The sequence below is a fragment of the Podarcis cretensis genome, assembly GCF_951804945.1.
Source record: "Podarcis cretensis genome assembly, chromosome: 7".
Lineage (NCBI taxonomy): Eukaryota > Metazoa > Chordata > Lepidosauria > Squamata > Lacertidae > Podarcis > Podarcis cretensis.
The window spans coordinates 59,663,324-59,688,163 of record NC_137176.1 but is presented as its reverse complement, the minus strand read 5'-3'; the positions used below and the strand labels follow the sequence as shown (position 1 = coordinate 59,688,163).

Genomic DNA, 24,840 nt, shown 5'->3' with positions numbered 1-24,840 from the left:
TGGAGAATAGGCCTATTCTATGTTGGCTTGGCATCTGAGGAATGCTCTCCCCAATGATCCTCGGATGAAGGGTAGTATAGGATTTAATAAATAATAATCAGACTAGTTTCCACATTAATCACAACTTCCTTGCCCTTGCCTTTATAATGATGATGATGATGATGATGATGATGATTTATATCCCGCCCATCTGGCTGGCTTTCCCCAAGCACTCTGGGTGGCTCCCAAGAGAATATTAAAAACATGATAAAACATCAAACATTTAAAACTTCCCTACAGGGCTGCCTTCAGATGTCTTCTAAAAGTCAGATAGTTGTTTATTTCCTTGACATCTGATGGGAGGGCGTTCCACAGGGCGGGTGCCACTACCGAGAAGGCCCTCTGCCTGGTTCCCTGCAACTTCACTTCTCACAGTAAGGGAACTGCCAGAGGGCCCTCGGAGCTGGACCTCATTGTCTGGGCTGAACAATGGGGGTGGAGACGCTTCTTCAGGTATACTGGACCGAGGCCATTTAGGGCTTTAAAGGTCAGCACCAACACTTTGAATTGTGCTCAGAAACGTACTGGGAGCCAATGCAGGTCTTTCAGGACTGTTGTTATATGGTCTTGGTGGCCACTCCCAGTCACCAGTCTAGCGGCCGCTCCTAGTCTCACTACCCTTAATCCACTATCTCCCTTATCCATCCATCAATTCCAATGTATCTCTGCTCATCTACTTGGCTCTTCTGACTTCACCATAGTCAGCTGTGGCAAAAGCATTCTTACTTATGAGTCACTCGGACAGAGTCTGGCTGGCCGACTGCGTTGGTTCCATCGGCTAACATTGCTTTGTCACCACCAGCGGTATCTTCTGATTGGCCCTCCTCCTCTTCACTGTAACCTCCATGCCGCTTAACAATGCTTTTGGGTTGGAGGATATGCAGTTCTTCCTCCTCCAGGTTGATATCATATATTTCCCCTTCAAATTCCACAGACAGGGAACGAGTCTGGCGCGTGTGAACAAACCGCGGTTTGTATTCTACATTGGTAAAAGAACACAGAAGTGTCAATTAGACAACTACTCACGGTGCACTCTTTACAAAGAGGGGAAGGAACCAAGACCCGGGGACTGATGCAGAGTAACTGGGGAGAGGGCAATAGTACATTCATGATGATTTTCACTACAGAGCTCTTTGGTCCAAGCAATCAATGTAACAGACATGACCCTACCTAGCCCTGCACTGAACACTTCATTTCTTTAAATAAAATGGGACCTAACTTTCCAGGGCAAAAAAACCCTCCCAAGGCAATTTTCAAAAATTCCTCTGCCCAGGCCTGCTCTACACAGTACAATGGACTGTGACACTATTCTTGGAGAGTTTTTAATTTTAATAGAGAAGCATTAGGACGGTGTCATTTCCTCTCCCAAAATCTGAACTGCTACAGCCTAATTTACATTCTCATTCTGTTCCATTTGTCAGAGTCAGACAAGAGAAATGCAAGTCCCTAGGAGCGGGGAGGATATGAAATGCAACTTTACCAGCATGATCTTGCACAAAAATGGTCCTTTTAAGACAGCGATGGGAAACCTGAAATCCACCAGATGTTGCTGGACTCCAACTCCCATTAGCTGCAGCCAGCATGACCAATGGTCAGGGATGATGGGAGGGGGGCGGTAGAGCTCAACGACACTCATAGGACAACAGGTTATCTTTCTCTGATTTATGAGATGTTCACATGGAGGTCACTGTAATTGTGAGCAAGGCCTGTGATGGTCAGGTGAGGTTTTTATTTTACCACCCCTCTGCCGCTTCCTTGGCCCACCCCCCATCAAGTGTAGCTATGTTGTGAAATGCTCTACTCCACCTGGCAGGAAAATACAGGCTTTCTGGTTGGTTACATAGCCACCATAGTGAATTGCCACTTTGTAGATTACTGGAAATAGTACCTTGTCTGTCTCCCTAATATAAGAAATGTGCACTTGATTCAGTATGATAAGTAGTTCACACTGGAGTCCACTGGAGGGCACTGCAGAAACATGTGTTGGAAACTAGCTAGCTAGGAATTTCGATTTAACAGAAATCTGGATGCATTAAAGTACAACAGGGACAAATAATTTGTGTACAGATGGCTGAACAATTTAAACTGCATTTAGGGCTGGGAAAAAGTGATGAGCTGAGTGATAATATTGCCATTGCCAGGTTGATCTAAATAGTTTGTTCTAGATGTTTTCTGCCCAGCAGAAAGCCATTCATAAGCATAGCTTTTTATCTTGTAAAAAAAAAGTGTAAGACAGCAAGCAGTTTGCATTAAGGATGCATTCAGTAAATATATACATCTAGATGAGAAATAGCTGCTCAGTAGGACAAGAATACAGAACATCTACTGGGTATATTTTACTAGCCTTTATAGAAATGTACTAGAAGCAAGCTTTTGAGCTACACTAATAACTTTTTCTTCAGATATAAATATTTAAGTACTACTTAAACCTGGCTAAGCTCACCAATGTTGTTTAAAATAGTCTAGAAACACAACGCTCCATTAAACTGAGAGCAAACAGATTTCGTAGTGGTGTGGTGGTTAGAATTGGACTAGGATTTGGAGACCTAAAGCTCACGTGACTATGAAGATTCCTGGGATAGACACCAACTCTCACCTTGACCTACCTCACAAGGATGTTGTGAGGATAAATGGCGGTGACGGGGGGTGGGGACCATGTACAGCACTTATAAATGCAATAATTCAAGGGGAAAAAAATGTTTGTAGAGTCAGGAGCTGATGGGAGTGGGAATCGCTTTGGGATAAATAGTACTTTCTCCACATTTACTTCTATGGTTGGCTTACCTGGTTGGCTCTGGCCTCAAAGCTGATTAGTTGCCCCTTCCTAATTTATGCTTCAGGTGAGCGGCCTTCTTTGCCCCACCTGACCCACCTTGCATAGTGAATCCAATCTTATTATCTTATTATTTCTTTACCACACTTCAAAATCTTCTCTGAAGGAGTGGCTGGCTTTGTGACTGATGAAAGAGCCAGTCCGTAAGTGCTGTAAAAATTCAACTTCTACTCTAACGCTCCCTGGCCTCTCAAACCACAGGAGAAGACTGTAGGGTTGCCAGAATTATGGTAGGTTTCCACATCAAGCTCACTGCCGAAACAATGCACATCTATCTGCAGCCTTACTGGAAGCCCTGTTGTTCATTGGAAGCCTTCAGCAGTGATGCAAGCCGATTACAAATTTTCTTAGAATTCCTGAAGTATAATGGCATCAACTTTCTAGACTCAGAGGGCTCAGAGCAATATATGTGGCAGACTATAGCTCCAACCCTGTGTCATCGGTTGCTTACTGCTCCACCTGTCTCCTACTCACTGACTGCTTTAAGGAATGCTGAAAGGCAGAAGCAGAGGTACCAGCACATGTCTCTTGAGCAAAGCAACAAATTGTGCCTGTTGCGTGACTGTTTGCATCTGAACCGGCTTGTTCTGCCAGGGGCCTCTCTCAATAGCAGTCTGTGAAACGTTGGAAGAAGGCAATTAGGAAAGATGGACAGGCAGTCCAGGCCAGTGAGAAGCCGTTCCACCAGTGCACTGGATGAGGAAGGAGGGAATAGCTCTGTACAAATGGCCAGGGGGATCTGATGCGGACATCACACAGCATCTATTGCCTGAGGTGGCCACCTCACTGTGTCTAATGGTAGGGCTGGCCCTGCCAGAGCTGAATGAAGTTCGTGACTAATACATACAGTTATCAGTTTATTAGATCAAATAATCACACAAGGTGATATCTGACTAAGTCATACTTAGAGCACACCACCAAAGTCAATGCACATACTCTTTGAATGCAAGGTACTCTACCAGATGCCGCCCGCAGTGATTTATATTAAGTGGCATATTTTTTTTCAGCCCACAGAGAACTTGCAGGATTTGTTTCCCCAGATGGAAGATGTGTGGTGCCTAAACCTGGAGCAAATTAAAGTCTCTGACCTTTCTGAAAGCCTTCAATATACTGTCACCTACTTTGTATTCCGGGGTTTCTCATAAAAGCTCTTTGATTTTTTCTTTGAGTCCTACTGCTCCGGTAATCAGCTTCTCCACAGTCGCAGTCATTTTCTTTGCTGCTGTATCCCCGGGAGTGAATGCTTCGCGTTCTCTTTCTGATAGCAAGGATGTCACTGGACGCTTTACATTTGTGAATGCGGAGTTTGCCAGACGCATCTTCGATGCACTGCCACTTCTGTAGGGAAAAAAGACAATGAACAGGCTGCTTAAATTTATCTCTCCGAACCTCCATTTTTATTTTGAGAAGTACAACAGGCAATGCCTTCCTTGTGGTCGATAGTTTCTTTTTGCATTCTTGCAAAATATTACCTTACACTCCAGGTAAACCTGTGTTTGCATAACATGCAAATGAATTACACCATGGGTAGGCAAACTAAGGCCCGGGGGCCGGATCTGGCCCAATCACCTTCTAAATCCGGCCTGCAGACAGTCCAAGAATCAGAGTGTTTTTACATGAGTAGAATATGCCCTTTTATTTAAAATGCATCTCTGGGTTATTTGTGGGGCATAGGAATTCGTTCTCCCCGCCCCCAAAGAAATATAGTCCAGCCCCCTACAAGGTCTGAGGGACAGTGGACTGCTCCCCTGCTGAAAAAGTTTGCTGACCCCTGAATTACACCATTGCAGCAATGGTAAATATATAAACCATACAGATCAACTATACTAGGAGTAGCTGGGCAAAAAAAGCAGCCTCTGCTTCTCACTTGGATGGTGTGGTGATGGGGAATAATGGGGGCCAGTGATGATCACTGGTATGCCCCTGCAGCCTCAACCTCACTGCTGCCCTACCCTACACCATCCCAGTTAACTGATCCCACCATTAGGATAGTGGCTCCATATCCCACCACCCACCATGCCAGCTGTGTCTGAACTGCTCCATCCAGTGTCTCCCATTACACTCAACTCGTATTTTCACTCACTGACCAGCCTCAATTAACACAGCCAAGAAACCTTCAGAGGACTCCCTTTCAGGAACACACTGGTGCAGGGCAACAAGAAGTTGCACTATAATTTCTCTCTGCAATCCCATGCACTGTGCAACCAATCACAGCACATCCTTGCAACTTCTCCTCCAGTCAGAGTCTGCACAGCTCCTCAAGAGCAGGCACAAGCCCCTTCTTTTCTGCACTTATATGTTCTCTCTTTGCCTATTACTTACTGCACTATGTGGACAGGTTAAATGGAAGTTGCATATGACTGAAGCCCTTAGATAATCTGAGCTTTGGGCTCACGCTCTGAAATTATTACTGCTTTTAATTTTTATGAATGTGCAGGCTTTAAAACATCCCAGCTAATCTACCACAAACTGCAAGTTTCCCAATGGGCTAATGAAGAGAGATAAGGCAGTCCTTGAGAAGGAAATTTTCCAAAAAGCCACAAAGTAGTAGTTAAGCTTGATCTGCTGTTGCATAAAACAGCACTTTTCATGCACTGAAAACAATGGTTTGTGAGTGGAAATAGATCTGGAGCACTTCCATGTCTGCTGAAGTCCAGCTTTCCTCGCTAGTTCACAGAATATCAAGAACAGCTGCTAATTGCTCCTAATGGAAGTTAAAAGCCCATTCAGGTGACCTGCAATATCAGGGTCGTCCGTTTGATCCCATATGCAGCTGGAGCAAAGCCACACACAGATCGCATACAGACCAGGGGTGGTGACGGAGGAAGACAAGAAGAGTCCTAGCATGCAATCTGTTGGATCAGCTACTTCTGGACAAGCATAGGCTCGATCTACAGAGATCAGTAAACTACAACAGACAGTTTCCTATGTTTACAACTGACCTATCTATGTCGCCCAGCCAACTGCAGAGGGTTTCACTTAAACATGGGCATGCTAGATGCCGAAACAGATTAAACCGTGAAGTGCTTTCCATGTCTACTCAGACGTTATGTCCCGCTGCATCCAACAGGGTAAACTCCCAAATAAGTAAGTATAGGACTGCAGCCTAAATGGATATAACCAGAAATGGAAAATTACTAAAAGCAAGGGATGATATGGTTTACCCTAGACTCAAGGCAAAAGATTCCATCACTAATAAGCACTAATGAGACCTGGTTAAAAACAAAGTACTATGTGGCTGAGCGCAGGGTGCCACACTTTATCAACATTGATGGGACAGGGAGGGGGTTGTATCAGAGGGCAAAGCCTAGCCATGTCTCTTCGAGCCACCATTTTTTCTCAAGTTAGGAAGCTTCCCAAAATGATAGCTGCATCAGTCACCAGTGCTTCCTGCCCTTGTTGCTGTGCGCTTCTCCTTTAGGTGATTATACAGTTCAGCTTCGCTTCCTGCCTTTACTGCTGTGCGTTCTTTGATCACTAACCCTGATGGCTCTTTTTCACAGACACAGCTAGCCACTCACCTGTTGCCCACTGGCAGCCAGCTGAGACAAATCCTTGACCATCCTCATTTCTTCGACCCAGTCATAACTTTCAGGATTATGAAAAACCCTCCCACTTGTTTAACATCCGTTATGCCCTAAGCTTCAAAACACAGTCCTGAAGAAGGAAAAATGCTTGGAATGTTTTGGAAGGAAAATGTAATGATGTCCACCTAGGGAACCTTTGGCCCACCAGATGTTTCTGAACTACAATTCCAATAATCTCTGCCACTGGCCGTGGGCTTGCTGGAGCTGATGGGAATTGTAAGTCAACAACATACGGAGGGCCACAGGTTCCCCACACCTGACCCAGGGAAACAAATTTCACCTGAGAAAATTGCCACTGATTTCTCTCCTGTTACCCAAAGGGGTGCTGCAGATCTTTGGCCACAATTTAATTCCTTGATATTTATACAAGTCCCCTCGTCTGTTCAGCATTATGTGGTTGCACTTACTGGTGTAAAAATAATTCATCCTCTGCCACAGTAATGTCCACATCCACCAGACAGTGATCCTAGCCTGACTGCACTGGCTGCCAATTAGTTTCCGGGCCCAATTCAAAGTGTTGCTTTTGACCTAAAGGTAAAGGTAAAGGGATCCCTGACCACTAGGTCCAGTCGTGACCAACTCTGGGGTTGCGGCGCTCATCTCGCTTTATTGGCTGAGGGAGCCGGCGTACAGCTTCCGGGTCATGCGGTCAGCAGGACTAAGCCGCTTCTGGCGAACCAGAGCAGTGCACTGAAACGCCATTTACCTTCCCGCCGGAGCGGTACCTATTTATCAACTTGCACTTTGATGTGCTTTTGAACTGCTAGGTTGGCAGGAGCAAGGACCGAGCAATGGGAGCTCACCCTGTTGCGGGGATTCGAACCACCAACTTTCTGATTGGCAAGTCCTAGGCTCTGTGGTTTAACCCACAGCGCCACCCACGTGGTTTTGACCTCTAAAGCCTTAAATGGCTCAGGACCACAATACCTGAAGGACTGCCTCTCCCCATATAAACCTGGACACTGCGTTCATCATCTGAGGCACTTCTTTGTGTGCCTCCTCCATGTGAGGCCCGGAGGGTGATAACATGAGAATGGGCCTTCTCTGTAGTGGCTCCCCATTTTGTGAGATGCTCTCCCCAGGGAGATTCACCCGGCACCTTCATTATATATTTCTGGGGCCAGGCAAAAATGTTACTCTTCAACCAGGCCTTGGGCTGATTTATATTCTGCTGCCTTTTAAATGTGTCTGTGGAAAGGGGAGTTATTGTTTTGCTGTTTTGTTTTGCTTATTTTCATGTTTCTATCCTTTATTTTACTCTGTGAACTGCCCTGAGATCTTACGATGAAGGGTGGTAAAAGGTAAAGGTAAAGGTACCCCTGCCTGCCCGTACGGGCCAGTCGTGTCCGACTCTAGGATTGTGCGCCCATCTCACTTAAGAGGCCGAGGGCCAGCGCTGTCCAGAGACACTTCCGGGTCACATGGCCAGCGTGACGAAGCTGCGGCTGGTGAGCCAGCACCAGCGCAGCAGACGGAAACGCCGTTTACCTTCCCGCTATAAAACGGTACCTACTTATCTACTTGCACTTAAGAGTGCTTTCGAACTGCTAGGTGGGCAGGAGCTGGGACCGAACGACGGGAGCTCACCCTGCCGCGGGGATTTGAACTGCCGACCATACAATCAGCAACTCCTAGGCGCTGAGGTTTTATGAATCTAATACAGTAAACAACAACAACAACAACAACAACAACAACAACAACAACAACAACCAGTCCATGATAATAATTAATATATGCCTCACCCACAGGTTCATTGTAGTTAATGGCACGGGGCATCTACTGCCTATTAGTTACAGAATACCAAATCTGCCTTGACACGTCTTGGGCCTGTTGCATATTAAGACAGCCCAATGGTTGTCATGGTGACTACAACGCTCTGAGCTGTTTCCAAGTCTGAGACCGCTTCCATCAGCTCAGACAGGGATTGGCTAGGCAAAGGGATGATTGGTACTGAGGAAATCTCCGAAGTCTCTCCATGGCCCAATACCAGGCAAAAGTATTTAATATATGTTGTCTGCCATGCAAGCTACCTGCTGATAGAGACTAAATATAATTTAAGCTCCTTGGAGGATTTTCCAGTATCGATTATGAATCACAGTACAGTAACAGCTCAATCCTGCTTAATAAATGTTGAGATGAGCTGAACGGAAAACTCTGGCAAATCCAAAAGTAGCCCCTCTTACAGATTTGACATAGTTTTGGGAATTAAGTAAAAGGGCAAACACATACACATTGCTGGTTTTCTAAAGGTTACAGTACAAAGTACCCATCGAATATAATGTTCAAATAATTACAAGTAATTATTTCCTATTGTGGCCTTAAGCAAGTTCATACTTCTTCTGAGATATACAAAAGTATCTTTTGTAAACTCCTCATTACACAAATAATTACGGTATGTTTACTAACAGGAAGAGAGAATTTACAATACAACATATTTCAAACTGCTAGTATAGGGAACACACAAACAATACTTATTTTTCTATATTCTGCCATCTATATACATACAAAATTCTAAGGACCAAACTAGACATGATGCTAGATGTGTCTTTGCATTTAATCACAGAACTGAACTGTTGGGAAGGACCCCAAAAGTCATTTCATCCAACTCCCTACAATGAAGGAACTTCAATTAAAGAATTCCTGACAGATGACCATCCAACGTGCATTTAAAAACCTCCAATAAAGGAGAGTCCACCACCTTCTGAGGTAATTCCGTTCCACTATCAAACAGCTTTTACTGTCAGAAAGTTCCTCCTAAAGTTTAGTCGGGATCTCCTTTATTACCCATCAAATCCATTGGTTTAGGTCTTAGAATCATAGAATCACAGAATCATAGAGTTGGAAGAGACCACAAGGGCCATCGAGTCCAACCCCCTGCCAAGCAGGAAACACCATCAGAGCACTCCTGACATATGGTTGTCAAGCCTCTGCTTAAAGACCTCCAAAGGAGGAGACTCCACCACACTCCTTGGCAGCAAATTCCACTGTCAAACAGCTCTTACTGTCAGGAAGTTCTTCCTAATGTTTAGCTGGAATCTTCTTTCTTGTAGTTTGGAACCATTGCTCCGTGTCCGCTTCTCTGGAGCAGCAGAAAACAACCTTTCTCCCTCCTCTATGTGACATCCTTTTATATATTTGAACATGGCTATCAATATCACCCCTTAACCTCCTCTTCTCCAGACTAAACATGCCCAGCTCCCTTAGCCGTTCCTCATAAGGCATCATTTCCAGGCCTTTGACCATTTTGGTTGCCCTCCTCTGGACACGTTCGTTTGTCAGTGTCCTTCTTGAACTGTGGTGCCCAGAACTGGACACAGTACTCTAGGTGAGGTCTGACCAGAGCAGAATACAGTGGCACTATTACTTCCCTTGATCTAGATACTATACTCCTATTGATGCAGCCCAGAATTGCATTGGCTTTTTTAGCTGCCGCGTCACACTGTTGGCTCATGTCAAGTTTGTGGTCAACCAAGACTCCTAGATCCTTTTCACATGTACTGCTCTCAAGCCAGGTGTCACCCATCTTGTATTTGTGCCTCTCATTTTTTTTTGCCCAAGTGCAATACTTTACATTTCTCCCTGTTAAAATTCATCTTGTTTGTTTTGGCCCAGGTCTTACCTCTGGGGGAGCAGAAAAGAAGCTTGCTCCATCTTCTATGTATCAAGCTTTCACATATTTGAAGATGGCATGCTGATCAGCAGTTCAAGAAACAGAATAGGAGACTAGCTCTAGTCGCGCAGATTTGCATGACTGCAGTTTATTTTTATGGGGATGCACACACATTACCCTAGCACTTGTTGGACTGGATCTAGGGTAAACAACTGCAATCTCAGGTTATTATTTTTTGCAGGCTAACATCTTTTCTCTTACTTTGGTTATTTTGCTAATTTAGCATGGATTATTCTAGTGTTTTGTTCTTTTAAAAAAATACAAACAGCATCAACTGGGTGTGTCAGATAATTATTAGGACTGTAGCACCAGTTAACACCTTTTCTCCCCTGCAGTCCTGACAAAAACCCCTCTTAGCATCCTGGTCAGGTAGACCAATTTTTGCAACCATGATACAACCCAAGATTTGTGCCACTAGAGCTATAGCAGCATATACATGACTCAGCCAGTGAAACCAAAGCAGCTTGTCATCAGGGAACATCAAAGCCTTTGATCCGAGATGACTCCACAATTGAAGTGATTAGAACAGCAGCCTTTGGAAACAAGACTTGATGCTGGGTACAGTTTCATCCTCAATGTATTCCTAACAGTGGAGCCAACATTTCAGTCTTTCCTTTTCCTTCTGCAAACCTATCTAGTTCCTCACAATCCTCTAGGAAGGAACTTAAGTCAAGAGCCTCAGTTCCTGCTATGCCTTACTGCTATCACTGTGGAAAGTCCCTTCCATGGGCAAATAGAAGTCCCCAACTTGAAGTTCCTGGAGCAAAAATTAAAAAGTCCCTGTCCCAGGTCCTTACTTCCATTTGCCTCCTCCTCCATTCATGCCTGAAAAGTTATTCCCACAAATCTAGTCACCTGAAAGGAATCTGGACAGTCTTTTCAAGGAACTGCCAAGAAAACTGGCAGCGATACACACCATTCTGGAAAGACTTTTCAATAAATCCCAAGAGGCAGATTATGGCGCCCTCCACTTATTGCTTTTATAAGTGTATTAATAAAGATTTACATTCAACATTGTTAAAGTGCAATAAATGCCCCACTTAAGTATTTAAAATGAGCACTGTTTACTTAATATGCTGTGACAGCTTTAGACAGCCATTAAAGCCTTTCATGTAATGAGGAAATTAATTACAGAGTCTACAAAAGATGCCTCAACAGTAGGCATGCTTAGAGGTTATGGAAACTCTGGCAGCCGACAATTTAGGCTTTAAGAATGTTGGAAAGGTTGATCACCAAGGCCTAAAAAATCCAGAGTGAAGAACTCATTCATTGGATTTCAGTGGAAATTTAAGTTTGCAAAGCTTTGGCTTTGTTGCACCCTAAGTCTTGAAAAACTAAGTTTTAGTGCCGCAATAGCTCAGAGAATTGGAGGAAAAGCTCTGATCCTGCTTTCTCTAACTTGGGGCGCCAGATATGGAATGTTTTCCCCCCCCACACATCATATGCATTTTTAAGCCAGGTAAAAACCTGCGTGTTCAGACAGGTGTTTCTATGAAATTGGTAGGAATATACAGTGGTACCTCTGGTTACGTACTTAATTCGTTCTGGAGGTCCGTTCTTAACCTGAAACTGTTCTTAACCTGAGACACCACTTCACACTGCCTCGGCGCGATTTCTGTTCTGATCCTGAAGCAAAGTTCTTAACCCAAGGTACTATTTCTGGGTTAGCGGAGTCTGTAACCTGAAGCGTCTGTAACCCGAGATACCACTGTATGTATTTTACATTTGAAGGAATCTTATAAGCCAGGTTCCTTTGACCTTCTGGATGCTGCTCAACAACAACTCTCATCAGCCCCAGCAAGCATGGCCAATGGCCAGGAAAAATGGGAGTTGTAGTTCAGCAACATCTGGAGGGTCAAATGTTCCTCACAGCTGTTATAAGCTTTTATCCAATTTTTGAGTGAATGGTGTGTGTGTGTGTGTGTGTGTGTGAGAGAGAGAGAGAGAGAGAGAAAGGAAATGGGAGCTACTATTCATATTGATCTTGATCAATGACAGCTTAGTACTAAGGTACCCAGTACAAAGGAGATTCTGCATACAGATCAGGGGTGGGGGGTGGAACAGAAGTGTAAACGGCCATTTATTAATTTAGAGGGAGGAACAAGCTTTCTTCAAGCTTGGGTATGAAACCTACTTTTTCTAAACATTCTTGAATGAGGTCTTATTGCTTTATATAGCTGGCTGTTGCTGTTTTAAGCAACAATATTCTTTCATTGGGTTTTTAATTATTGTTGCGAGCTGCCTTGATAAGGGGGAGTTTAAAACAAGAACTGTGTGGAAAGATGCTTGCAGCACTCAACCAGGTCGCCATATGGATCTTGCACTTATATGGCTACATTTAAAGCAGCCACCTATGAAGCTGGCTTAATAATAATAATAATAATAATAATAATAATAATAATAATAATAATTTTATACCCCGCCCATCTGGCTGGGTTTCTCCAGCCACTCTGGGCAGCTTCCAACAAAACACTAAAATACAATAACCTATTAAATATTAAAAGCTTCCCTAAACAGGGCTGCCTTCAGATGTCTTCTAAAAATCTGGTAGTTGTTTTTCTCTTTGACATCTGGTGGGAGGGTGTTCCACAGGGCAGGTGCCACTACTGAGAAGGCCCTCTGCCTGATTCCCTGTAACTTGGCTTCTCATAGTGAGGGAACCACCAGAAGGCCCTCGGCGCTGGACCTCAGTGTCCAGGCAGAACGATGGGAGTGGAGACGCTCCTTCAGGTATATGGGACCGAGGCAATTTAGAGCTTTAAAGGTCAGCACCAATACTTTGAATTGTGCTCAGAAACATGCCGGGAGCCAGTGTAGGTCTTTCAAGACCAGTGTTATATGGTCTTGGCGGCTATATGGTCACTAGTCTGGCTGCCGCATTCTGGATTAGTTGTAGTTTCCAAGTCACCTTCAAAGGTAGCCCCACGTAGAGCGCATTGCAGTAGTCCAAGCGAAAGATAACTAGAGCATGCACTACTCTGGCGAGACAGTCTGCGGGCAGGTAGGGTCTCAGCCTGCCTACCAGATGGAGCTGGTAAACAGCTGCCCTGGACACAGAACTGACCTGCGCCTCCATGGACAGCTGTGAGTCCAAAATGACTCCCAGGCTGTGCACCTGGTCCTTCAGGGGCACAGTTACCCCATTCAGGACCAGGGAGTCCTCCACACCTGCCCGCCTCCTGTCCCCCAAAAACAGTACTTCTGTCTTGTCAGGATTCAACCTCAATCTGTTAGCTGCCATCCATCTAATAATAATAATAATAATAATAATAATAATAATAATAATGGGCAAATCAAATCTTAATTCAGTCTAGTAAAAATAAAAAAATGCAAAGATTTATCTGCAAAAGGAAGCGTAAGGCTCAAGTTTAGCATCACAGACTTAGGTGTTCTTTTCAGAATTATAGCACATAATAGAAAGATGAAATGTAACAAACAATAAAGAAGAAAACCAGCTTCTAGCTTAATCACCAATTTACAACAAAGGGATTTAGCTCAAATAAAGTATCTTGTGTGTGCAAAAACGGTCTGCAAATGCTACCACTGTAAAACATGCCCTTGATTCAAGGGCTACATTTAAAAATAATTTTCCTAACAATAGTTTGTTTTGTGTGTTCTTGCTGTGGGGGGCAATTTATTTTCATTGAATGTCCCCAAAATATCCCTAATGACCCCTGCAGAACGCTGGACAAATGCCCAGATGGCATAGTTGAAAGAGTTTACCTTTAGCTAATTAAGTCACATTAAAGGTAACTGGAATGCATCAACTTACAAGGTAGCATAAAATAACTGAGAGCAAGGTGGAAGGCATAACATTTACATGCCAGTTTCCCCATTAAATTTTCTATTTCCTAGTCAATTGAGGGGAAAAAACACATTTACAGGGAGGAAATTCTTCATAGAAACTGCTGAACTCATTAATGGAGTATATATTCTTTAATATCTATAAGAGCTTGTGGCTATCCTTGCCAGCATACTGTACTTATCAGTGCAAACATTACTGAAAATTTCAAAGACATTTATAAGGAATGTGTAGTTTCATGCTGAAAGACATCAATATTATTATCAATATACAGGCATACATAGAACAGCACATAACCACATAAAAATATAATCTTAAATACACATTAAAATCTAATGGTGGAGGAAGGTGGTGGTGGGGTAGATGCCAAACTGATTCTGCAGGATTGAAGCCACTCCTATTGATAATAGTGCATGGTTGAGTTGCACTGAAGATCAGTGTTGCAATAATTTTAAAAGCTGCCATAAAATGAGTCTGAAATACCCAGAACAAAGGGGCAGAAAGAGCAGAATAACTGCAGTCTGGCAAATGTGTTGTGACTTGCAAGCAAGCTCAGTCGGTTAGAGTAGGGTGCTGATAGTGCCAAGGTAGCAGTTTGATCCCCATATGGGCCAGCCGCATATTTCTGAATTGCGGGGAGCTGGACTAAATGATCCACAGGGTCTGTTTCAACTCTAGAGTTCTATGATTCTAAGCAAGCAACAGAATCAAGTGCACACGGACATAAAGTCTAATGTATACTGGACTAAAGATAACCCAAAGCCAACACCAATTTTGGATACGCACAACTCTTTCAACTCAATTTCAGCCTTGGTGAGGCAATTAAGGGCAAATGGGTGACTGTCAAATTCTGTTTCTCTCACTTCCTCATTTTTCCAATCTTAATTCTGCACATTTTCACATCAGTTTGCAATTTTTTAAAAAGCTGAAAATGTTGCCATTTTTGTGTGAATTTCTCCTACCATTCAGATTTCTGTATGCAATTTCTCCTAACAGACACAGTTTCGCAAAGCAATTTTAACTAACAGAATGCATCTTTATGTTATTTTTGTACACATAAGTTGGATGGAGAACCACACTGCAAAATTTGGAGAAGTGTGAATTTTGAAGTATGGCTGTGTTTCGGTTCATATATTGTTTTGCACAGTGCAAGTTAGATAATTTCACCTTTAAATGTGTTCTGGACTAAATTTCTTCCCAATCCCTATGAGAAACCCAGTTATTCCCCAAGGCTCAAAATGATGTGCAAGCACGAGAGGGTTTTTCCCACTCTTAAACTTGCCTCTCATTCTATGGACTAGACAACTTACCATCTCATGTGTCCTGTGAATGATAGTGGAAGAATGTGCAACCTTGTACCCAAAACTGTCCCTTACATTTATTTACACACACATACAACCTAGAGTCTGGGCTTTTGTTTGATGATCCTACTTAAATTAAAGTTTCCTGTGCACCAGAATTGCTTTTGTAAATGCTACAAGGTTGCTTCAAAAATCAGTAATGTCAGCAAAGTAATGTTTATATGCCGTGTCATAATATGAAATGCTTTTAGTGGATTCTTGGGACTGTCTGTCTGGCTAACCACTTGATACTTCAACCCAGCTTTTACCTGCTGATGTGTTTCAACTGTACTCTATTGCTACCCATAAAGGTGGCCTTTACCAGTATATGAATGAATACTTATTTATTTTGGGAGCACAGAGAAAGCGCCAAATGAGACTCTGCATTAAACGGCATCCTAAACTTCCTTTGAACTATTAAATGCTCCTCGAGTAAAAGCAGCAATCTTTACAAAACTGTACAACTCATGGGTCTCTGAGAACTTCTGGGACAAAGCAACAAAACAGACATGAAATCTGTCATTAACATAAAAGCTGCTTTGAGAAACAGTAAATGTGTTAACAAAAGTGACATAAAACTATTGCTAGCTTTTTCCAAAGCTAATGCCAAACATCTAAGAAAACCCCTTTAGCTGTTCTAAGGGTGGACTCAGGCAATCCTCCTCTTTAGACCACACAGTGATACTTTCCATAGCTTGGAATTCACATAAAACTGAAAAGGACTGGCATGCATTTGATTTCTATAGCCTTCCTGTATTTAGCAATGACATACCATGGGCTCCTCTGGAGCTGGGCGAGAGGAGGCCTTGTCCAGTTGATTATAGAGAATGGAACCCATCTCATCTAACATCCTGTTTCCAGCATCAACTTACCAGATATCTCCAAAATATTCGCAAGCTGAGTCTAAAGGCAACACCAGTGTTACATCTGGCAGTGCCCTTAACACCATCCCAAGTTTCCCCTCCTTTCTCCCTGTGGCAGCAGCTGGGATGTGACAGTTTGGGTCTTTTCACTATCAGCACCTCAGCAGCGGTAACGGTAGCAGAAAGGTGTAGCAGCAGCAAATGCAGCAATCTAGACAGCCAATGCTACTGTTGGCACCTACCACTGAAAAGAATTCCTCCCACCATCTCTGAGGAGCTGATGTAGAGTTGCTCTGGGTGGACGCCAGCCAGGCCAAAAGCCAGCAAGTGTCTGGCACTGAGAGAAGCCTCAGGCCCAGGAAGCGTTAGGTAGCAGTCTGTTTGTTGACAGGCCCTCCTGAGGGCTCAGGCCATTGGCAACTGCCCATTGGTACCAACTTCTGGTGCCAGATCTACATGAAGACACCAGTCCTCTCCCACTTGTTTTAACTGTTTGGCAGAGGAACGGACTACCTTGGAAGATGGTGAACTCTCCTTCACTGGAGGTTTTTTAAACAGAGGTTGGGTGGCCATCTGTCTGGGGTTCTTTCGCTCTGATTCCTGCATTGGACTAGATAACTCTTTGAAGTCCCTTCCAACACTACAATATTTTCAATATGATTTGCTTCCCAGGATCTAGTGTCTAAGAGGCCAGAACCTGGAAGTTTCATTTGGCTCGTATGGAGAGGAAGAACCATATGTGCACTGCCTTGAGCTCCTTGGGAGAGAGGTAGGATATAAAAGTAATTTCAAAAAATTAATAAATTGTGTGCTCACCTAATCTCTCAAGAAGGCACACGCAGTAGAGACATAATGAAAAACGGAGGGATAGTCTCTCGCTTACCTGACCAGGCTGCTCACAAGCTGTTTGGTATCTTGCTTGCTGACACAGCTCCTTTACTCTCTCATATTTGGGCAAGTGATTCGATTGCTGGGCATTTTTGCTCGCTTCTTCCTTCTTGCGCAGAAATTTACTTTTTTATAAAAAAAGAAAAGAAGCAGCACTCTAAGGCATTTATAAGTAGCACACATGAATAAATTGCTTACAGGTATCCTGACAATCAAGCAATATAGAAAATGTCGTGAAATAAATAAGGCAAGCTTTCCCTGTAGCAGTAGCAAATAACAAAAAGCCAAGAAAAAGCCAATGTTGTACCTTTCCAGATATTGTTGTACTGCGACTCCCACCAGCCCCACCCAGCATGGGAAATGTTCAGGGATGATGAGAATGGTAGTCCGATAACCTTTCGAGAACTATGCGAGCTATGTGCCTTGAGATGAACGATGTTCATCAGGCCCAGAGTAAAAACCTGGAAATGGCTTTCATCTGTATCTTTGGGGATTTCTCTGTTTCAGCCAAAGTTATCCCCTTTCATAAGACCTTCTACTATTATGAAGATGTGTGGAAGCCCCGGGCAAGCCCTTTCCAGATATAACACACTCCAAAAGAATATAAGTAGGGAGGGCAGCACTGAAGATGTCACCCCTGAAATGATGCATGCACATTAGAACACCTGAGCAGAGTCCCTACACAGCCTGCCATGCACACAAGCCCTTTTCCTGTGAAAGATTCTGCGTCACGGGAGATGGGAGATACAGTCATACCTCGGGTTAAAGACGCTTCAGCTTGAATGTTTTCAGGTTGCGTCCCGCGGCGACCCGGAAGTAACGGAACGGGTTACTTCCGGGTTTCGTTGCTCACGCATGTGCAGACACTCAAAATGACATCATGCTCATGTGCAGAAGCTGCGAATTGCGACCTGTGCACATGCGCAGACGCAGGTTGCGTTCTGCGCGGGTTGCAAACGGGGCTCTGGAACGGATCCCGTTCGCAACCAGAGGTACCACTGTACTTGCACAGTTGAAACTCCCTTCTTCAGACTCCTCCCCAACCCCACATTCACTGTGGGAATGGGAGAGTGAAGGGGATACAAAGAGTTCAGGAAGCAGAACCACACTCTGGCCATGACACAACTATGGGGAGGATGCCTGACCAGAGTTATGAAGGCACCTTCATGCATTCTAATAAACGTGCATAGGTCAAGGGCTGCAGCCTATTGCTCCCATGTATGTATTAATGTCCAAAAAGGGACAATGCGCGCGCGCGCACACACACACACACTGCAGATGCTCCTCTCCCTATTCCCAAGAAGAGCAGGCTGCTTAAGGCAACTCATCAGTGAGAGGGAGGTTCTCTGGATGTGCTCAGACACACAACTGTCTTTATTACTGCTTCGTATTATTTCGGAGTTGACCTCAGACATCGAAAATGCCAAGTCTCAACATCCGACACATGAACCATGAGTCAGAGGCTGTTGCTGCAGGACTATGGATCTTGCAAAGACCCTTTGGCATTGGACAAACAGCTAAGAGCAGCAATTAACAGACAACCTGAAGGAAAGAAAAACAATGGGATCTGGAAAATTGCTGGATGAAGCTGCTTTGAGGTAAGGAATGAGCTTCATAGACTGCAGTGTCAATGGCAGCAAACAAATGGGCCAAGCTACCAGAAAGAAAGAAGTTAAATCTGTGCATTTGTACGTAACATTTATTGCTTTGCTGCCCATTAAAAAAAAGTGCAGTTGCCCACCAGGAAGATTTTCCCAGAACTCTCTCAACCCCAATAATTACCCTCTTTCCACTAGGAATGTATCACGCCAAACTTTGGTTTTCTTGTTTGTTCGAAACCTGAAATCAAAATAATAATATTTACTGTTGGCCTCTATGACTATGTTTGTCTAGGCAATTAAAGGTGAACTATTTATTTTCCCTCCAAACCAACTAGCTTCCCACATGTTCCCACAGTTTTAGAAATGTGTTCTTTAAAATAGTTTTAAGCTGGGAAAGCAGGGGCCAACTCCACTAGTTTTACCACAGTTCGTTTTCTATCTGCTTATTGATTTACTCAGGCATTCGCTACCAGACAGCCTTCAAGAAAGAGCTTTAACTCACCTGTTTCCTGCTTTTTCAAGGTCCAGCAGTTTTAGAATAGATTTGCCATCCATATCGGGAGGCGTGTCAAGTCCTGCAATATCCAAAACTGTTGGAGCAAGGTCAATATTCAGTACTAACTGAGATATTCTGCAAAATTACAAGAAAAGTTCAGAGTTATATTAGGCATGTTGGAAGCAACCTTTCACATCCTTGTAGAATTTGAATGGCAATTACTTCCAGTGTAGTACTTTGATGTCAAACTGTATATAATAGGAGTGAAATCTAAAAGTTCCCCTTCCAGAACTGTGCAATTAGCAGGAACATGCTAATACTGTATCAAGACATTTTTTAATATGAGTCTAAATTAAGCAGTGATATTAAGCAGACATTCTTCTCTTGCCAGTAGACTCATCACAAAATCTATATTTATGTAGCCTGCTACGCCACCATCAGTACAATATATCTTCACATGACCCTAATAACTCTTTAGCAGCAAGCCACTAAAGAAGAACTGCACAGGGCTATAATAAAACAATGAAGGAGCTCCATTATTCCTTTAGCAAGTGCTCCCCCCCCCTCTATATATATGTGTAAAGGGGAGGGGGTAGGTTTGATCTTCATAGCCAATGCTTTGCAATAATCTTGATGAAATAAAAACCAGCCACTTAAGAATGACAATCAAATGTGCTTACAAATATTTTACATTAGGTACAACAGCTGTGCTGCAGACATAGGAGAACGTACACTGATCCCGGCTCTACACTTGGACCACGAATAAAGAAAGGGACGCGGATGTCAAAGTCATATGGCATTGACTTCCCTTTGACCAGTCCAAACTGCCCAATATGGTAACCATGGTCAGCAGTGTAAATAATGTAGGTATTCTCCAGTTCTCCAGTCTCCACTAGCATGTGATATAACTGAAACAGAATAAATAGAAAAGTAAATATGGAAAAAAATGTTAAGTCAAATATATCACACACACAGCAGGCATATACAAGTGAATATATGCAAACGATCTTATACAGTTGCATTTCGGTGTTGAACCAAAACCACCAAGTCAGCAACTTTTCATATTGTAGTTTATTAGGGTTTTTGAGAGAGCTTGTGGGTTTCACACAATATATGTCCACTGCAAATATCCTGTACAGTGAGTGACCACTATTGGTTGTAACTGTCTCTGTCTCAATAGCAGAGGATGGACAAAGGCAGTTGTAAATCATTTGCTGCTGAAAAGTCTTCCTCTCGTGTGGTTATGGAGCCACATGGATATGTCTTAGACCATTATTCCTTCTAAGAACACCCAGTATCCTCTACTCTAGATGAGAGGTAGCTCATCAAGGCCTCAAGTGAAGATCTTTCCCAGACCTTCCATTAGAGAATTCCTATCCACGAAGATGCCAGGGAACCTTCTACCTGCCTACCATGTGCTGTACCAAACAGAGAGAGCAACATTATAGTGAGCGTTTCACAGAAATGGTGCCTGCAGAATGAATTGCTCCAGAAGATTCAAGCCAGTGGGTTGGATTTGTGGACGCATCTACCAATAGATATAGCTCCTCTGGATCCAAACAAATGAGCTCAACCACATGGTATACATCTTTATATTCTCTCCATTTGCTAAATCCAATTCAGTCTTTTCCTATCAAAAATGGAATTACTTTTTGCCACATTTAACAATAGAAAAGGACTTCTTATGGCAGTCATGCATGGTTATAGATGTGCAATTCAGATATTTGTCCAAGGAACTCTAAGGCAAGTAATATCTGTATCCAAAGCCGCCTTCTCACCATTCCAGAGGAGTAAATCTCCTTTTGAGAAAAGGTCATAGACAAGTTAAGAAAATAACCTACAGAACACAAATTAAAACGCAGCCTAACTCTGCCAAACTGCTGAAAGATTTCCTGGATACGGTTGCTTCTTCAGAATTGCTTGTTAGTGTTATAAATAATACCACATCATTCTATGCCATTTCCCCTCGTACAAAGAGCTGCAGAATTCTGGGCAGACATCTCTTTTATGATAGGAAAGACCTATCTCTTCCTCACCCCTTTTGTTCCTCCCCCTTTCAACAGAGAAGTATGATCCGGGGAAAGAATGAGGGGGAAGTGCCTCTTTGGGGTTAACACCAATGTGGGAAATACTGTATTCTGGGACAGGGATTCATTATCCTGCTAACTTCTTCTTCTTCTTTCTCCTTTGGCGATCACTCGTAGCTAAGTAAGATTGCCTTCCATGAACACAATATTACTAAGGGGCTCATGACAGCAGCAGGATTAAAGAGAGTGGATGGCTAAAAAATTGTTTTCAGGATTTTCATTTGCTCACCCTTTCCATGGAGTCATCAACTGACAGCAAAGTTTGAAGTCGTTTGCGCTGCAAGGTATTTGTGAATTCCATGTGGATAGGAAGCATGGGACCTGTATATTGCATGATCCAATGCTTATCCATATTTGGTGCATAGTTGTAACTGGGAGTTCTAAAAAAAGATAGATAGATAGGGAGAGAGATGATAGTTTAGAAGCTTCCAAAGTTCATTTCTCTTGTTAATACCTGCACCCTTTGCCCGTAAGATGCCTGATTTGATATGATTTGCATGCTTAGCATAACAGGATCTTTGAAAAAAAATGTGATAAAATACATTTTCATAAATCAAGAGGTAAGATTAAGCAATAGCAGCTAAGCAAATCCAGCTGTATACACTGCAGATCTGGGATTTGACCCAGTTACAACTCCAGTATTCTATGCATTAACTCTGAGATGTTTCCTTAAGCCCTTCATCACAATAAGCAAGTGTCTGGGAAAGAATAACCAGATCACACAAATTTTCATTTTCCTTTAACATGATAAGAAGATGGTGTCATATCCTATAACATACGTAATTGTGCTCCTCACATCTATGCGACTATTGTTCCTGTTTTTTTCCTTCTGCAGAGAAAAAATGTAGTCCAATGCTGAATAGCATTGAATGTGCCTACATTCCAACATGACACAGTCTTTTGGAACAGAAAGGTTTTGCTTGTACACCACCACCATTTCCTTTACATAGACAGATTTCTATGTAATATCTTTACCTGCTTTGCTCCTACAACATATTTTTGTATTCATTTCTACATTAAATCTGAGGCAGGAGAGCCCCCAAATCAAAATGATCTTGAATCTTGGAAAGATAGAGGCCTTAGGGGGTGGGTGGTTCTTGCGGTGAGAGACAGATCAACTGCCCAATGGAGGAGCTTCATGCTCCAGAATCAGGGGGCGGAGAGCAGGCGGGAGCAGGGCTGGTGTGCACCCTGGGGGTGTGGGGTGCACTGCCCACAGCGGCAGGGCATGCACCCTGGGGGCGGAGCATGCCACCTGCAGGGGCGGGGTGCCCAGCACAGGCAGGGGGCAGCTGCGATGGCACCCTGTCGGAATCGCGTTGCCGGGGGCAGTACGTTCCTCCCGCACTCCTCTTCCTCCACCAGTGCAACTGCCTATGCTGGATGTGATTGTACTCTCTGTGAAGGAGCTGCTACCCAGGGTCCAGGCTCCATCTGTGATCTAAAAAGAAGTGTTTGCACACGCAGAAAGCAAGCCAGATTCCTGACTACGACATTACTCTTATAACTGCTTTCCCAACCTTTAATAAACACATCTGCTCCCTTCATTAAGCCTTCTATGTTTATAATCCAGAGAAATACTTTAGAGACATTGAAAGTTCCGCATAAAAAGAAAAAGAATGGAAGTTCTGCATGAGCTCAGCAGGATGTTGTCCTTATTTTGCACCGAAGAGCAAACCCACACAACACTGTTGCATCCCAGATTTCAAAAGCAGTTTGCCATGCAGCATGGGGAGGTTGAGGGAGACACTGTAGTTCAGACACCCACAAAGCTTAATGGGGCATCTGGAGCTAGTAATGGATTTCAAAACGCCCCTCTAGAGACCAAACTGACCCAATCAGGATTTCATTGACCTGGGACTCATGCATAGGATCATACCCAGCATCAAGCTAAAAATCATTAGCACCTGAAGCTGGTTTGTAAGTTATCTGTTCAGTGCAATCCTGTGCATTTCTACTTAGAAGCAAGTTCCACTGAGATCCATCGGTAGTATAGCATTGAAGTCTAAATGAAGTGATTCTAAACTGGGATGCATTTCCCATAAACAACCTACGAGGGCTAAAATGTACACTTGATTGTCCAAACATCACATTCCACTTTCTATTAGCAGCTTTGAGAAATGATTCATTCTAGATTAAGAAGCACTCCTAGCCTAGTGTCATGAGTGAAAACACCCTAAGAATAGTCTCTTAGGATCCGAAATACAGCCAACGGTATGATTTCACAGAATTTCCAGAAACATCAAGGGACCAAAACTGAAAGTGATTAGTCCAAGAGGTTTCCATTACAGCAAGCACACATTTAAATATTCCATGAGAGGCAAAAGACACAATAAGTTTCTCTCCGTGATTAAGCCCTGTCAAATAATGTTAAACTAGATGTAAGAATCTGCTTCAGACAAATTGCTTAACCGATACAGCACACCAGAATCAGCAGTGATTCTCCAGAGACACATATGCAGAGGCTTCTCTCAACACAAATACATGTTCCATTTAAGAGGGAAACAGAATAATTAGCAAGTACCTGCTGCATCGTGGATCTAAGGGTGATCCCCAAGGGAAGAAAAAGCAATAACAGTCACATTCCTTATTAGACTCACTCACTTGATTTAGGCACTTATGACACCATTACACACCCACACCCACACATCCCCTTTCAAACAATTTCAAGGTATATTTCCCTAGCCAATGGCAATTCTCAAAATAGACTGTAGGCCTTGATCTTGCCTTCTGCAGACAATTTAAGAATGGGATTCTATGCTGAAATCCACTTGTTCTGGCAGAGCCCCACTGACTTAATCAGAGCTGTGCCAACAAAAACTTCACTTAGGATTACAGCCAGAACATACATTACATTGAATAACAATTCTTTGGTGGTTTTTCCTATTGCTTTGCCTCATACTTGTTCTTACAGTTTAATGTATGTTGCATGTTTTCACTTGGTTGCCTTTGAAAAATCACCTGCACCTCACATAACTAGATGTATTTGCACGTTATACACACTGATAAAATCTTTGTGAAGCTTTTTTTATAGTCTAAATACACATAAAACTAAATATTTCTCATACGTAACATTCCTAACACGGCAACTTCCTAAAATGGAGAATGCATACAATTTTTTTGAATCTCCCTACCCACCCTCAAAAAAGGAGACCAGTGTCACTTGAGGAGCTAAAGTTTACATTCAATCCGCACACCTAAATATGAGAAAGATCAAATCAAGCACCTTCAGTGAGATCTTTAAAGGAGAAAATGACAGTCACTTCTTGAAGAAGAGACACAAAAAGTGTTGTTGTTGTTTACACTGCTATGTTGATACCTGGTAGGTATGTATTGTTTCCAAGAGAAATAATTTATGTTTGCTATGACTTGCAATAATGGCATGCCCTCAGGCAGCACCATAGCCCTGCTCTGTGGTGGGAGCCTCCTAATCCCTCACCGTTTTGACATTCCCATAATGTCCCAACATCACAAAAGTTAAGCACAAGTTGCTTTGCTTGGGGGGGGGGGGGGAGTCCAATTTGTCTCGACATTCAGGACAAAACAAGTTTCCAGAGCTGGTAGACACAAACCTCCTTAAAACACAAGGCTCAGTGGAGACCATGTATTTGTAATGCTCTTAAGCCTATGATCA

General features: G+C 43.1%; 1 protein-coding gene across 7 annotated transcripts in view; it reads right to left on the bottom strand.

The window, feature by feature from the left end:
* SULF1 (sulfatase 1) overlaps positions 1 to 24,840 on the bottom strand; it is a 100,405-nt gene that overhangs the window by 14,072 nt on the left and 61,493 nt on the right. For all 7 annotated transcript variants that reach the window (XM_079983066.1, XM_079983060.1, XM_079983063.1 and 4 more), the window contains 7 exons: positions 21,436 to 21,586; positions 19,852 to 20,027; positions 19,126 to 19,254; positions 18,805 to 18,861; positions 17,018 to 17,147; positions 3,994 to 4,210; positions 766 to 1,018 (listed from right to left, as the gene is read on the bottom strand). In XM_079983066.1, coding sequence (XP_079839192.1) covers positions 766 to 1,018; positions 3,994 to 4,210; positions 17,018 to 17,147; positions 18,805 to 18,861; positions 19,126 to 19,254; positions 19,852 to 20,027; positions 21,436 to 21,586 — 1,113 coding nt within the window. The remainder of the gene's footprint in view (positions 1 to 765; positions 1,019 to 3,993; positions 4,211 to 17,017; positions 17,148 to 18,804; positions 18,862 to 19,125; positions 19,255 to 19,851; positions 20,028 to 21,435; positions 21,587 to 24,840) is intronic.